The sequence below is a fragment of the Bombina bombina genome, chromosome 8 (assembly GCF_027579735.1).
Source record: "Bombina bombina isolate aBomBom1 chromosome 8, aBomBom1.pri, whole genome shotgun sequence".
Classification (NCBI taxonomy): domain Eukaryota; kingdom Metazoa; phylum Chordata; class Amphibia; order Anura; family Bombinatoridae; genus Bombina; species Bombina bombina.
Genome location: NC_069506.1, coordinates 40,371,734 through 40,386,578, shown reverse-complemented (window position 1 = coordinate 40,386,578; position 14,845 = coordinate 40,371,734). Strand labels below are relative to the sequence as shown.

At 38.5% G+C, this 14,845-nt stretch overlaps 1 protein-coding gene across 1 annotated transcript in view; it reads left to right on the top strand.

Annotated features, from left to right (window-relative positions):
- The first annotated feature begins 2,979 nt into the window (after positions 1-2,979).
- Positions 2,980-14,845, top strand: part of LOC128638796 (trypsin-3-like) — a 57,341-nt gene continuing 45,475 nt past the window's right edge. The window contains exon 1 of the mRNA XM_053690931.1: positions 2,980-3,544. Within this exon, the coding sequence (XP_053546906.1) occupies positions 2,980-3,544 (565 nt within the window). The remainder of the gene's footprint in view (positions 3,545-14,845) is intronic.

Below are 14,845 nucleotides of genomic sequence, written 5' to 3'. Positions count from 1 at the left end.
CAGGATTAAACATGCTAAGAGGAATGTTAACACGGTCCAGTCCAGGAACACCCTGAAATTTGCATACACTCAGACTGAAAATTGTATGATCAATGTGACACACTGACTGCATTGGGAACCCTTGATTACAACAAGCATCTCTTCTCATGTCATTACAGCTGAGCTTTGGCCATTGGGAATACGTGCTGCCCTGCACTCTGTAACTTACTTCATTATAACTTGTACATGCTATGTATCAGCCATAGCATGTAAAAGTTATAATGAAGTTACAGAGTGCAGGGCAGCACGTATTCCCAATGGCCAAGGCTCAGCTGTAATGACATGAGATGCTTGTAATCAAGGGTTCCCAATGCAGTGCGTCACATTGATCAGACAATTTTCAGTCTGAGTGTTTGCAAATTTCAGGGTGTTCCTGGACCGTGTTAACATTCCTCTTAGTATGTTTAATCCTGCATTGTGAGGTAATGATTGTGACAATTTGTAGTCAATATAGCCACCGGCATCCCTTTATCCTATCAGCCATAGCATGTAAAAGTTATAATGAAGTTACAGAGTGCAGGGCAGCACGTATACCCAAGGGCCAAGGCTAAGCTGTAATGACATGAGAAGAGATGCTTATAATCAAAGGTTCCCAATGCAATGCGTCACATTGATCAGACAATTTTCAGTCTGAGTGTTTGCAGTGTTACCTACTGTACTGGTGGAAGAGACTCAGTCAGTGCTAATGGGTTAGGGGGGCGCAATTCTTACCTTGCCCTGGGCGCTGACAACCCACGCTACGCCACTGATCATAGGAGTTGATTAGAGGGACTAGCGGTTTATGATCAATCTCCAGACTAAATTTCTCTAAACCCACTGGGTAACGCTGAAAGTGCTCACAGGCCCAAACTGTGGGCAGGCACTCTTTCTCAATTTGAGCGTATTTTGACTCAGCAGCCGTCAGTGTGTGGGAACAATAGGAGATGGGCTGTAGTTTGTTTTCATTCAGCTGCAGGAGGGCGACCCCTAATCCATAACTGCTCGCATCAGCACTAACAACAGTCTTTTTGGAAGGGTCGTAGAACCCCAACACTGGGGCAGACCCCAGCAGGGACTTGACCTGCATAAAACATTCTTCCTGTGAAGGTCCCCAGACCCAGGCAACATCTTTCTTTAGCAACTCTGCGTTAGGGTGTAGTATTGTGGATAAATCTGGAAGGAACCTGCCCACATAATTTATAAGGCCCAATATTTGTCTCAGCTCATGTACATCAGAAGGACTTTTCATCTGTTCAATAGCACAAATTTTCTCGGGATCTGGCTTGATGCCATCCCCATTGATGATAGGCCCAAAGTAACATAACTCAGCTTTCCTAAAATGGCATTTCTCTTTGTTTAGCTTCAGCCCGGACTCTCAATCGCTGATCATGTTCCTCTAATGTAGACCCATGCACTAATTTGTCGTCCATGACGACTGCCGTGCCCACGTGGTCTCTTAGGAGAGAACTCATTTCTCTTTGGAAGATTTCAGGAGCAGAGGATATCCCGAAGGGGAGTCTGCAAAAGCAAAACCGACCTACTGGTGTAATGAAGGTAGTCAGTTTACGGCACTTTGGATCTAGAGGTATCTGCCAGAAGCCACTAGAAGCATCCAATGTAGAGAAGAACTTTGCCCCAGCCAATTTCGGAGCTATGTCTTCAAGTGTCGGTAGCACATATCTCTCTCTCTTCACCGCCTCATTCAGCCGTTTCAAGTCTACGCATATGCGTACCTTCCCGTTTTTCTTCGCAACAGGCACAATGGGGGCACACCAGTCAGTTGCTTCAACAACCTCTTCAATAACCCCCATATTCTTCATACGCAGAAGCTCCTTCTCCACTTGAGGCATGAGCGGGAACGGAATTCTACGGGGAGTTGTAATGCTGTATGGGACTGCGTCACCTTTAAGTGATATATGGACTGGGTTGCAATTCAGTAGGCCCAATTCACAAAACATATCTTCGGAGATTTCATTCACTCTGGCCACCAGGCCCAAACCACAGGCTGCTTTTCTGCTCAATAAGTTGTTAACACACTGACCTCTAATCACATGCACCCACATGGTGAATTTCCATTGCATGTACACGCAGCTGGCAAGAAATTTCCCCGCACAATCAATGCGGCCACCAGGACTATGGACTTTTGTTGTAACTTTCGCCAGCTGGGGCTGTCGAGGCAGTTTCATGAATGCTGCAAGAGACATTACAGTGATGTCTGCTCCTGTGTCAATCTTAAAGGCAACTTTGGCTCCCATTACAGTAAGCGTAACCCTCCAATCATCTTCTGAACCCAGCCGTTCAACAACAGACCCCACAAAGGACACTTCTTGACCCTCCTGCATCTCCTTAATATATTCATTCTTACACACCACTTCAAAATGGCCCATGCTGTTACATTTTCTACATCTTTTGTCTTTAGCAGGGCATATGACACTTTGATCATGGGCACAGTTGCATTGGGCAGGCTGCCCCCATCCAATTCTGGGCCTATCTGCTGCCCTTGATCTACCGCTCACACTGTGCCTTTCACTAGCAGCTCTCCTGAACTGCTGCACTTCATCCACAATACTCTCAGACCTCAGATCAGCACTTTGCTTTTTCACCAGTTCACTCTGGCGGGCCATCCTAATATCCCCATCTAATGTTAAATCAGACTCTAACTGTAGCTTCAGTGAGAATTCAGCATCTGCAATTCCTATGACTATTCTGTCTCTGATTTGCTCTTCTTTAGCAACTCCAAACTCACAGAATTCAGCTAGTTCATACAGGCTGTGCACAAATGACTCCACAGAATCTCCCAAACCCTGAGCACGTTTGTGAAAACAAGCTCTCTAGGGCCTCCAACACCCCCCCCCCCCCCGGGACCCGGGTTTGAGTGAATAATAGTATGCTTCACTCCCTTTAATCTGCATAATTTTGGAAACCAAAGTTTGCGCTCTAAGCACAGAATTTTACCTGACCATGGCAGAGGCATTTTGCATACAAATACAAGCTCTATTTGCAGAGTCGGATCGGCAGATACGTGACAGATTTGATCGCCTTATGGCGCTAGTGGAAACCCCATACACTACAGTGGTGAATATTGGCTCTGAGATGGCTGAATACGTGAGCAGGGAGGCCCCAGTGGAAGATGGGAGCGCTGTCATTAATAATGACGCATCAGCATTGAGGCAGCTAGAAGTCAGTGCCGCAGATAACAGTTTGGAGGACGTGTGCCTAACGATGGCCCCGCAGGACAGGGAACTGCGGATTCTTGAGACAGAGATGAGAGGAGACAGCAGGCTTTTCATTAGCGGTTGGAGCTTGGTGAAAAAAGTCGGCATCTATTTTGGCAGGTACTACTGGGCTGGTAACTTCGGTGGGGTCGCATGTGGGAGAGCGGCCGGCTCCTGGGTGTATGGCCCGACTGGAGTGTTTGATCTACAGGCGGCTAACAATTACAGGATCTCAATTGCCGACCTAGAGGTGCAGAGGATCGCTGAACCAGCAAAAGGCTCTCAGTATTTTAGCATTCATGCAAGAACTGGTGTGGGGTGACACTCCCAATATTCTGGTAACTCCGTGACCCACAGGTCCGGTTTTGTATCCTGTTCTTGAGACATATGCCTTTTGGAGCTCAGGACTCTAATGGCAATAGCAATATTTGAGGTTGAGGTCCATGAGAACGCTGTTCACTGGATCACTGGACCCTTTTTTTTTTTCACAGTAATGACTGGTTTTAGGGCTCCCTGTGTGGGGTACACATTATTCAGCTCCTATGTTGCTTTTTAATCATATTACTGAATGTATGAGCTTTATTTAGCTGAGCAGGGGTCTCCTTTATATTTATGTATATAATTGATTAGTGGTCTATATTAACATGGTTGGGCTGCGAGAGCTTTGATACTCAGTCTGAATTTAGTAAAAGAGTGTATCTCCTGTCCTGGATTAGAATGGAGGGAGTCCCCTACCCTTCATTCCTAAGAGAACTGGCCTAGATGAAAAACAAGACATATGATAGTTTAACTGTTAGGCCCCTCTGTTCCTAATTTAAGTGCTGGAGTTAGTGAAGTTAGGGAGATAACTGAGATTTCCATAATGGTCACTACACAGCATATAGGCTAATTATTTAAATAAATGTTCACCCTTGTATGGGTCTCTCATCACAGCGCAGTTATGTAAGGGGTGTTATAGCTTAAATGTGTTTGTGTCTGCAAGCTGCACTGTGTTATAACTATGTTACATATACCGACTGCATATCTCTGTGTCCTAAACTCACCACTGTGCCCTACCTATTTAGAATTCATGTTTTGATATCCTCATATCGGTTTATTAGTTGCAGATGCTATTAAATTCAATATAAGAGCTGTGAATGGCCCATCAAGGCCTCTGGGTATGAGACAAAATTCTTTTATGTTATTTAGTTATAAGTTTTGTTGTATTTCACTTAATTTATTTCGCAATTTGAGGCTTTACACAAGCCTATAGTAACCTTAAGGGTATATGGAGAAACTAAACTTAACACCCTCTCACTGTAGTCCTCACCACTTATCCCTTTAATGGGGTATGTGCCCTTTTTATATTTTAGAGGGATGTTTTCTATAATATCTGAAGTTAAATGATGTGGACTCACAAGGACCTACATGTTCTTGTTCAAAACCTTTCTACAAAAACCAGGTCTCAGAATTCACATTTATTCAGTTATTTTTGACTTGTCCAAGCTAACATGTTTATACATAAAATGAGGTATCACACATGGCTCTGTGCATATTCTCCCGATGAGAATCTACTGTTGTTCAAGGTTTCTAAGACATGCCTATGTAGTATATGTTTGAGTCTGGCTGTATGTCTATAGGTGTGTTGCCATGATTAATATTTGATTTTGTTTTTGTATGTTCTGAATACCTCAATAAAAATTATTTAAAAAAAAAAAAAACAAGCTCTCTCATGAATCACATTTCTTTTGGGCACAAAGTGGGCACTGAGTTTATTCATAACTATTTCAAAGTCAAATTCTTCCCCTTCTTGGAAAGTAAAGGCATTGAACACTGGCTCCACATCTTTCCCTATAGAGTATAAAAGAGAATTAGCTTGTACTTCACTACTCTCCTTGTCCAGCTTGGAAGCAATCCTGAAGCGCTGAAACCGCTGACGCCATGTGGGCCAAGCTGCAGGCTGAGAGAAATCAAAAGGCTCAGGTGGGGTAAACTCTGACATCGTCATCGATCAGGAAACAGAAGCGCAGGCAAATACTTCTGACACCATGTCATGAGATGCAGGACACAGCAAAGATGGTACAACTCTATTTTATTGTAGAGCATGGAAACACACATCTGGTAGCATTGATTTCACTAAGTAACTGCGACACAGACAAACAGACCCAAGCCCCGCCCCCAATCTGGTGATGTCACTTCCCACTCTCATCACACTTGTCTTACTCCTAACCCTAGCTGTAACTCAAGCTTTATCCTATCTTTATTATAACCCTAGCCCCAAAAAATTAACCAAACACAATCCTAACCTTATCCCTAACCCTAGCTCTAACACAAGCCTTAGGCTGTCCTTTATATTATCCTAGCCCTAAAACTAACCAAACACAATCCTAGCCTTACCCCTAACCTTAGCACTAAAACAAGCTTTACCCTATCTTTATCAAAATCATAACCCTAGCCCTAAAACTAACTGAAGACAATCCTTGTCTTACCCCTAACTCTAGCTGAAACTCAAGCTTCATCCTATCTTTATTATAACCCTAGCTTTAAAACTAACCAAACACAATCCTAACCTGGCCCCTAACCCTAGCTCTAACACAAGTTTACCCTGTCCTTATCATAACCCTAGCCCTAAAACTAACAAATACAATCCTAACCCTAGGTCTAACACAAGCTTTACCCTGTCCTTATCATAACCCTAGCCCTAAAACTAACAAATACAATCCTAACCCTAGGTCTAACACAAGCTTTACCCTGTCCTTATCATAACCCTAGCCCTAAAACTAACAAATACAATCCTAACCCTAGGTCTAACACAAGCTTTACCCTGTCCTTATCATAACCCTAGCCCTAAAACTAACAAATACAATCCTAACCCTAGGTCTAACACAAGCTTTACCCTGTCCTTATCATAACCCTAGCCCTAAAACTAACAAATACAATCCTAACCCTAGGTCTAACACAAGCTTTACCCTGTCCTTATCATAACCCTAGCCCTAAAACTAACAAATACAATCCTAACCCTATGTCTAACACAAGCTTTACCCTGTCCTTATCATAACCCTAGCCCTAAAACTAACAAATACAATCCTAACCCTATGTCTAACACAAGCTTTACCCTGTCCTTATCATAACCCTAGCCCTAAAACTAACAAATACAATCCTAACCCTATGTCTAACACAAGCTTTACCCTGTCCTTATCATAACCCTAGCCCTAAAACTAACAAATACAATCCTAACCCTATGTCTAACACAAGCTTTACCCTGTCCTTATCATAACCCTAGCCCTAAAACTAACAAATACAATCCTAACCCTAGGTCTAACACAAGCTTTATCCCATCTTTTTCATAAGCCTAGCCCTAGAACTAACCCAACACAATCCTAGCCTTACCCCTAGACTTATAGCTCCAACTCTAACCATACAAAGTACAGGGGAAGTTTATTTACATGCAAGAAATTCACAGCGTTGTCAAGATATTTTTTTCCTGTAATGAATCTTGTAAAGGAGCTCTCAGGCAGACTTCACAGACCAAACAAAATGTATTGCTTCTAGTTTATTTGTTTAAGGGGATTTAAAACAAGTATAAATGAACTGATCACAACAGATCAATCCTATAACAATAAAAGAGTCTTTTCCAAAAGACTAAAAAGGTTTAGAACACTAATTTTTTTTTTTTTTAAAGTGACATGAAAGTCAAAATTAAAGGGACAAGAAACCCAAACATTTTTCGTTCATGATTCATATAAAGGACACAGTTAAATAAATTTCCATTTTACTTCTATTATCAAAGTTGCTTTATTCTTTTGGTATCCTTTGATGAAGGAGCAGCAATGCACTACTGGTAGCTGGCTGAACACTTCTAATGAGCCAATGACAAGAGGCATATATACAGATGCCAATCAGCAGTTTTCTCCCAGAAGTGCATTGCTGCTCCTGAGCCTACCAAGGTATTCTTTTCAACAAAAGGATACCAAGAGAATGGAGAAAATTAGATAATAGAAGTAAATTGGAAAAAAAATTAAATTGCATGCTCTCCATTTTGTTTCATGAATGAAAATTTTTGACTTTACTGTCCCTTTAAATGTATTGGTCAGACACAGCAGACACTTTCAGTTTACTTTTATTATTTAAAATTACTTTGTTCTCTCGCTATGTTTTACTGAAAAAAGCATACCTAGTTTTGCTCAGGAAGCGCAATGTACTACTGTGAGCTAGCTTGCGTTTGGTGGTTACACACATATGCTGCTGATCATTGAATCACCTGATGTGTTGTTTTTGTTATTAATATTTGTATTGTAACTATTGTTCTCATATATTTGTAAAGCACCACCTAATTCTGTAGTTCTTGGTACGGAGCACATAATCAGGGGCATAGAATGCCCATGTTCATTTCAAGAACATACACAAAACAGATTAATCTAAACAAACTAATAGAAGAGGGTCCTGTGCTGAAGAGCTAACATTCTACAGTTAGAAGGGTTGGGGTAGCTTGTTACGTGGATTGAAGTTGCAGTAGTAAGATAAGATGGATCAGTGACCGGTGGATGAATCTAGCTGAAGCAATCATGATAGATTGGAGGGGTGAGAGGTAAGATTTGAGAAGCCAATTAAAGGGACAGTCTATACTTTAGTCATCTTAAAGTCTTCTTTTAGATTAAGCTGCAATTATCCTCCTGCACACTTTCTATATCATGCAGCAGGAACAGTAAAAAAGTTATTTCAAAATGACTATTATTTCTGGTCACTTTGAAATGGCTGCCAAGCTCTGCCCACTGATGATATCATGACCTGGGCTGCATCTATGCACTCTGCTGAATTGCATTGACAGCCTTTTGAATCCAATAAGTGAGTCTTTTGTAATTAGTGAAGCTTTTAATGCAGCCCAGATTGTGATGTCATCAGTGGGCTGAGCTTGGCAGTCATTTCAAAGTGACCACAAACAATACTCATTTTAAAATAACTTTTTTACTGTTTCTGTTGCATGATATAGAAAGGGGTGCAGGAGGATATTTGTAGCTTAAACTGAAGTAAGACTTTAAGTTGGCTAAGGTGTAGACTGTCCCTGTTGCTAGCGTCTTGTGTAAGGAAAGGGGGAATTCTAGAAACATTGAGTAGGTGTGTATGGCAGGATTTAGTAAGCACTTGTATATGTCAAGTTAAAGGGACATGAAACCCCAAATTTTTCTTTCATGATTTAGGTAGAACATACAATTTTAAACAACTTTCCAGTTTACCTTTTATTGTCAAATTTCCTTCATTTTCTTGGTATAATTTGTTGAAGGAGCAGCAATGCACTACTGTTTGCTGACTGAACACATGGGCGAGCCAATGGCAATCAGTATATATATATATATATATATATATATATATATGCAGCCACAAATCAGTAGCCAGAACCTAGGTTCTTTGCTGCTCCTGAGCTTTATTAGATACACCTTTCAGCAAAGAATAACAAGAGAAGGAAGCAAATTAAATAAAAGAAGAAAATTGGAAAGTTGTTCAAAATGGTATGTTCTGTCTAAATCACAAATGTCTAATTATGACTTTACTGTCCCTTTAATGACAGTTCAGAGTGTGACTGCAAGACAGCAGACCAGGTTTGATGTTTCTAGGACAGAGTCTCCTACAGTAAGATAAATATCGGGTGTTGGGGGCCTGGGAGAGGGGGAAATAAAAAACCAGCTCCATTTTTAAGAGATTGAGTTGGAGATAGTGTGTCAACTACAGTAGATATGGTTGGTTGCCTGGCTGAGTAAGGAGGGTGGGATATCAAGAGTGGGATGATAGATTTCAGTATCAGCAGCATAAGAGTGCTAATGGAACCCAATGAAAGATATAAGTTTTCCAAAGGGGGAAGTATAGATATATGAAAAAAACCAAGGGACCCAGAACAGAGCCTTGTGGTTCCTCTAATGAGTGAGGTCATAGGATTACATGATAAACTGTTAAATGAAACTCTAAATGAGCAGTTAAAGAGATAGAAATCTAACCAGTAAAGAGCTGTATCCAGGATGTCAAACAAATGGAGAATTTGAAAGAGGAGAGGGTGTCAAAAGCAGCAGAAAGATCAAGACCAATAAGTAAGGAGTAACGACCTTTTGCTTTAGGTGATAACAGTTCATTAGTTACTTTAGTGAGAGCGGTTTCTGTAGAGTGTTTAGGGCAAAAACCAGATTGGAGGGGATCAAGTCAATTGTTAGTTGAGAGAAAGTGCATTTGGCGATTGTAGATCGATTCTTCCAATAGTTTTTACAGTTTCCATGAGAATTGGAAGTGCATGCTCCTGACTTCTGAAGCCTTACCGGACTACATTATACACACTGATTGCTTGATCACTGTAGTGTGTTTTTTTTTTTGCTTTTTATTGTATTTATATCTGTTGCAAATTGGTTTCAACAGGGTGCTGCAAAACAATACATTTGCTAAGAAAATGGCAGTTTAAATGCTTTTAAATAATTTATTTTACAATCAGAGCTTTCGTGATTTCGTTTTAATTGCTGATATATGCACACAAAAATGGCTTTATGTCCATTTAAATTTCCCTGTGCCAGTGGTAATACATAGTTTGGCATTGTAGAACTGACACTTTAAAGCATTTCAAAGTTACAGTACATTTAATTAAAAAAGTGCACTGGGTACATACTGTAGTTGAAACACAAACTAAATCCTTGGGGTGATGGCCAGGATACACACAGCAGTACAAGTAGTCAGCTCATCTTAGCAAGACAGGTGCCAGGGGAATGAGAGATGCCCCCGTGCCGGTTGCTGTCTTATGGCATCAGATCATGAAGGTAAGCTGAGATATTGCGGTGAACCAAGTAGGCAGACACTGGTGTCCTCAGATACCTTTTGTGAATAATAGGCTATTCTACTAAGAGATGGCATTGCCATGGGAACTGAGAAAAGAACTAGGGGGACTGTGAAGGAGGTATGTGGGTCTTGCTGTAAGTTCTGATCAAAGTGTAAGATGAATTGTCCTAAACTGCTGCTGGTGCTGGTCCTCCAAATTACATCCTATTTTGGTAAGTTACATTTCTTTAAAAACATAAGAATATGTTTGTGCTTTGTAAGACTATTCCAAAAATATAATTGTTCATATTTCAATCTGTGTATATAAGATTATATTAAACAAATTTGGTATTTTGAGAAGCAAAACTGTATATTATATCCAACCAAATATTTGAAATAACGTAAGTTCTTTATCCTTGGTCAATGCAATATTTGGTACTGAAACAGCATATTGCAAATCACAATCAAACCACTTTCTATCACATGACCCTAAGCACCCACATTTTTATTTTTTTGGTTACTAAAACACAATAAAAATACACTTTATTCACAATCAGTTTACAATTAGCATTCATCAGCTAAGTTGTCTTCTATACATTGAATTTTCAGGTTTTGGGTGCATATATGGATAGGAATTATCATTACAAATTATTATTTAAGATTTTTTATTATACCACTGGCTAAAACAAAAACATTAACATGAATATTAAATGCTAATAATGATGTGATGTTAACCAAGTATATTTTCTTTTTTTTTTTCTTTTTTTATGTTTACAATGAGGACACTGTATTAAAAAAAAAATCCTTTTATAACATTTCAGTAAAAATTAGCCTATACTCTGGCATTAAATAAGGTAATTAAAATGAGAGTCATAAGACTGGGTACATTTTTATAACAGTATTATGCACAAGTTCCTAGGCTTTTGTACCACTGTTGGGTACAGAGATGGGTATACAATGCATTGCAGGCTTATCTGGCAGTCAAGGAGTGAAATGGCTGTTACTTTAAAAACCAATAATTCCTTTTCAAGGCACTGCTATTTCTCTTTAAACATCATTATGTAGTGTTGTTTTGAAACTAGCAACCAAGAGGTTAATATCTATTTTCTAATAAAAATGCTGGATTTGATAGTTGATAGGGTCAAATGTAACTAATTATTTTTCTTATTTTTTTATTAATGAGAAATTTCTTACTGTCTGTCATTCAAGTCACCCTAAATGATCTACTGACCCAAATCCGACCAAAATCAAAGCACCACATTTCCATGACTAGCTAGTCTTACAGAGATCTCAATACACTGCAGATGGAAGATCGCCAACTGAACATCTTCCAGCTTCAAAGCGTGACCCATGAATTAAAATTCATTAGTTTCAGTGGATGTTGCTCTCTGTTTTAATCCCTATTGAAGAGACATAGTTTAAAAACTATCACATAACTTTTATACAGGGTTGAATTTCTTACACAATGTAGTTGCCTTAAGAGCATCTTCTCATAGAAATGAAAAAGATATTAAACTCAAAATGTGATCTGCCATAAAGCGCCAGATTACAAGTGGAGTGCTAAAAGTTACGCACGAGCGAAAAGGGGTTTATCATGGGTGTTTGTGCGCATCTGTTTTTTTGCTTGTATTACAAGCTGAAAGTAAACGCGATCACTTTAGCGCAATTGAAGTTAACGCTCGTCGGGATAGCGCGTCCTTAGAGATCTGGTTAACTGTTTTGCTAAACAAAAAAAGTGTCACAAAACCCATCAAGAATAAACTACACAGTACAGTTACACTCATAAAAACACTATAAAATAAAATTATTTAAAAAAATATTGCACAAAAAAGTTATAAGGGCTCAAAAGATATGAGGTCTCAGGTGTTAGAAAAAAAGACAAAAGGCTTTAACATAGAAATATATATATATATATATATATATATATATATATATATATATATATATATACACACACACACACACACACACATGTATATATGTGTGTACATATGTATTTATATGTATTTACAGACATATATATACACATATAAAACATAAATATATATCGGGAGTTCTTTTGTGAAAGATTAAAATCTTTCACAAAAGAACTCCCGATATTCTCTTATAGAAGGGGACGCTCCTTGAAGGATATGTTAGTACAGGCGGACCCCACTGATAAATATGAAAAACCAGTAAAACATTTTCTGAAGAGAAAACCAGGTGTATATAGGTGTCATGGATGCACTACATGTGATAATCTAATCTTAGGCAACACATTCACACACAGCCAAACTGGTAGGAGGTATGACATAAGACAGCCATTAAACTGTGAGTCCAAATACGTGGTTTATATGATCAAGTGCCAGTGTGGGGACATGTATATTGGAAAGGCCGAATGTATGCTGAAGGAGAGAATGGCAGTACATAGGTCCAGCATCAGACAAGCTTTAGAGAAAGGGGAGTCAGATCAGCCTGTGGCTAAACATTTTCTGAAAAAGGGCCACTCTGTGTCTAGTCTCAGATGTTGTCCTATAGACCAAATACAACCTCTGAAACAAGGGGGTGATAGAAAGACCATTTTATTACAAAGAGAGGCCAGATGGATCTCTGAACTAGACACAGTCCACCCCAGGGGCTTGAATACACACCTGTCTTTGTCCTGTTTCTTGTAAAATAAGTCATCTGAAACTCAATAAGCTGAATTTTTTATTATATTATTATAGTGGACTCTTGTACCACTAATGGAGGGGATATAGTAGTTAGTTTATAAATCAGTTATAATAGTTATTTGTAAATATGTTACCCTGTAATCCTAACAATTTTTTCTAGTGATGCACATGTGACTATAGTATTCTAATGTATTAATGCTTTATTTTAGGTAGAAAAAAGGAAAATTCCAGTAATTAGTTAAGTGAACTGAATTCAGATTCTACCTTAAAGGGACACTGAACTCAATTTTTTTTCTTTCTTGATTCAGATAGAGCATGCAATTTTAAGCAACTTTCTAATTTACTCCTATTATCAATTTTTCTTTGTTCTCTTGCTATCTTTATTTGAAAAAGAAGGCATCTAAGCTTTTTTTTTTTTGTTCAGAACTCTGGACAGCAATTTTTTATTGGTGGATGAATGTATCCACCAATCAGCACCAAAAATGGGCCGGCATCTAAACTTACATTCTTGCATTTCAAATAAAGATACTAAGAGAATTAAGAAAATTTGATAATAGGAGTAAATTAGAAAGTTGCTTAAAATTTCATGCTCAATATGAATCACAAAACAAAAAATTTGGGTTCAGTGTCCCTTTAAGAAAATCAGATAATCACAGGGTCATCGAGCATCACCTGAGTGAGTGGGGGAGTGGTTTAACAGGGTATAAATATTGTGTTAGTTTGCATTGTATGTTACCTGGCTTGACAAAGGAACAGGTTGGGTCCGAAACGTTGGAAAATAAATGTTGAAAAACCTATGAAAAAGAGAGAAGAGTCTTTCTTGTATACCTATATTCATTCAGAAAAAAATAAACAAAGCTATCCAAAATAAAAAATGTAAACCTAAACTAATACCCCTATAAAAATAAAAAATCCCCTCAAAATAAAAACACCCCCTAATCTAATGCTAAACTACCAATAGCCCTTGAATAGGGCCTTTTGTAGGGCATTTCCCTAAGTTAAACAGCTCTTTTACTTACACCCACCCACCAAACCCCCCAAAATAATAAAAAACCTAACGCTAAAAAAAACCTAAACTACCCATTGCCCCTAAAGGGGCATTTGTATGGGCATTGCCCTTAAAATGGCATTCAGCTCTTTTACTGCCCTTAAAAGGGCAATCAGCTCTTTTTTCAAGCCCAAAGGGCCCTTTTAAGGGATATTAGTAGTTTAGTTTAGGGGGGTGTTTTTATTTTAGGGGGGCTTTTTATTTTCATAGGGATTAGATTTAATGTTTTTTATTTTTTTGTAATTTTAGATTATTTTTTTGTAATTTAATGTTAGGTTTAATTTAAGTGTAACTTAGTATTGGGGTTAATTTAGGGGGTGTTAGGTTAGGGGGCTTAGTAATTAAATTAGTTATTTGCGTTTTGCGTTGTGTGGGGTTGGCGGTTTAGGGGTTATAAGGTTAATAAGGTTTATTGCGATGTTGGGGGTTGGCGGTTAAGGGGTTAATAGGTTAATTATGTTATTTGCGGATTAGGGGTTAACTACTTCATTATTTTGCGATTTGGGGGTTGGCGGTTTCGGTGTTTGTTAATACTTCGTGCGGGAGGTTCATTTTTTTTTTTGTTATACTTCGTGCGGGCGGTTGCATGTTTTGTTTTTTTTGTTTGTATTTTAAAAGGCTTTGGGTCCATTTTCGGAATCCACCGGGATGCAGGTGGATACTTTTGGATGCACGCGCAGCCAACATTCCTTTGAGGATACGTGCGCAACTGGCGACACCGACGAACGCGTTACAAACCCAATTATAGTATAAATATATAAGCACATTGGAGCTGTTTGCAATATGCAATATCATATTTTAAAAAGTGTTATAGTGTTATAGTGTGTATTTACTGTACATTCCAACGTTCTGCACAAAGCAGAAAATGTTCTATGTATTTTTACACAGATATCCAATATATATCTCTATATATCTATACCTATATATAATCATGTGTATGTGTATATGTGTGTATATATATATATATATATATTGTGTGTGTGTATGTATATGTGTATATATATATATATATATATATATGTATAAATATATATTTGTGCAAAAAACTTCAGATATACATAGAAATATGTATTTATGAATAAATAGAACATATTCTGCTATGTGAAGAACATTGGAATGTGAAATATTCATAATAGCATTCGCTA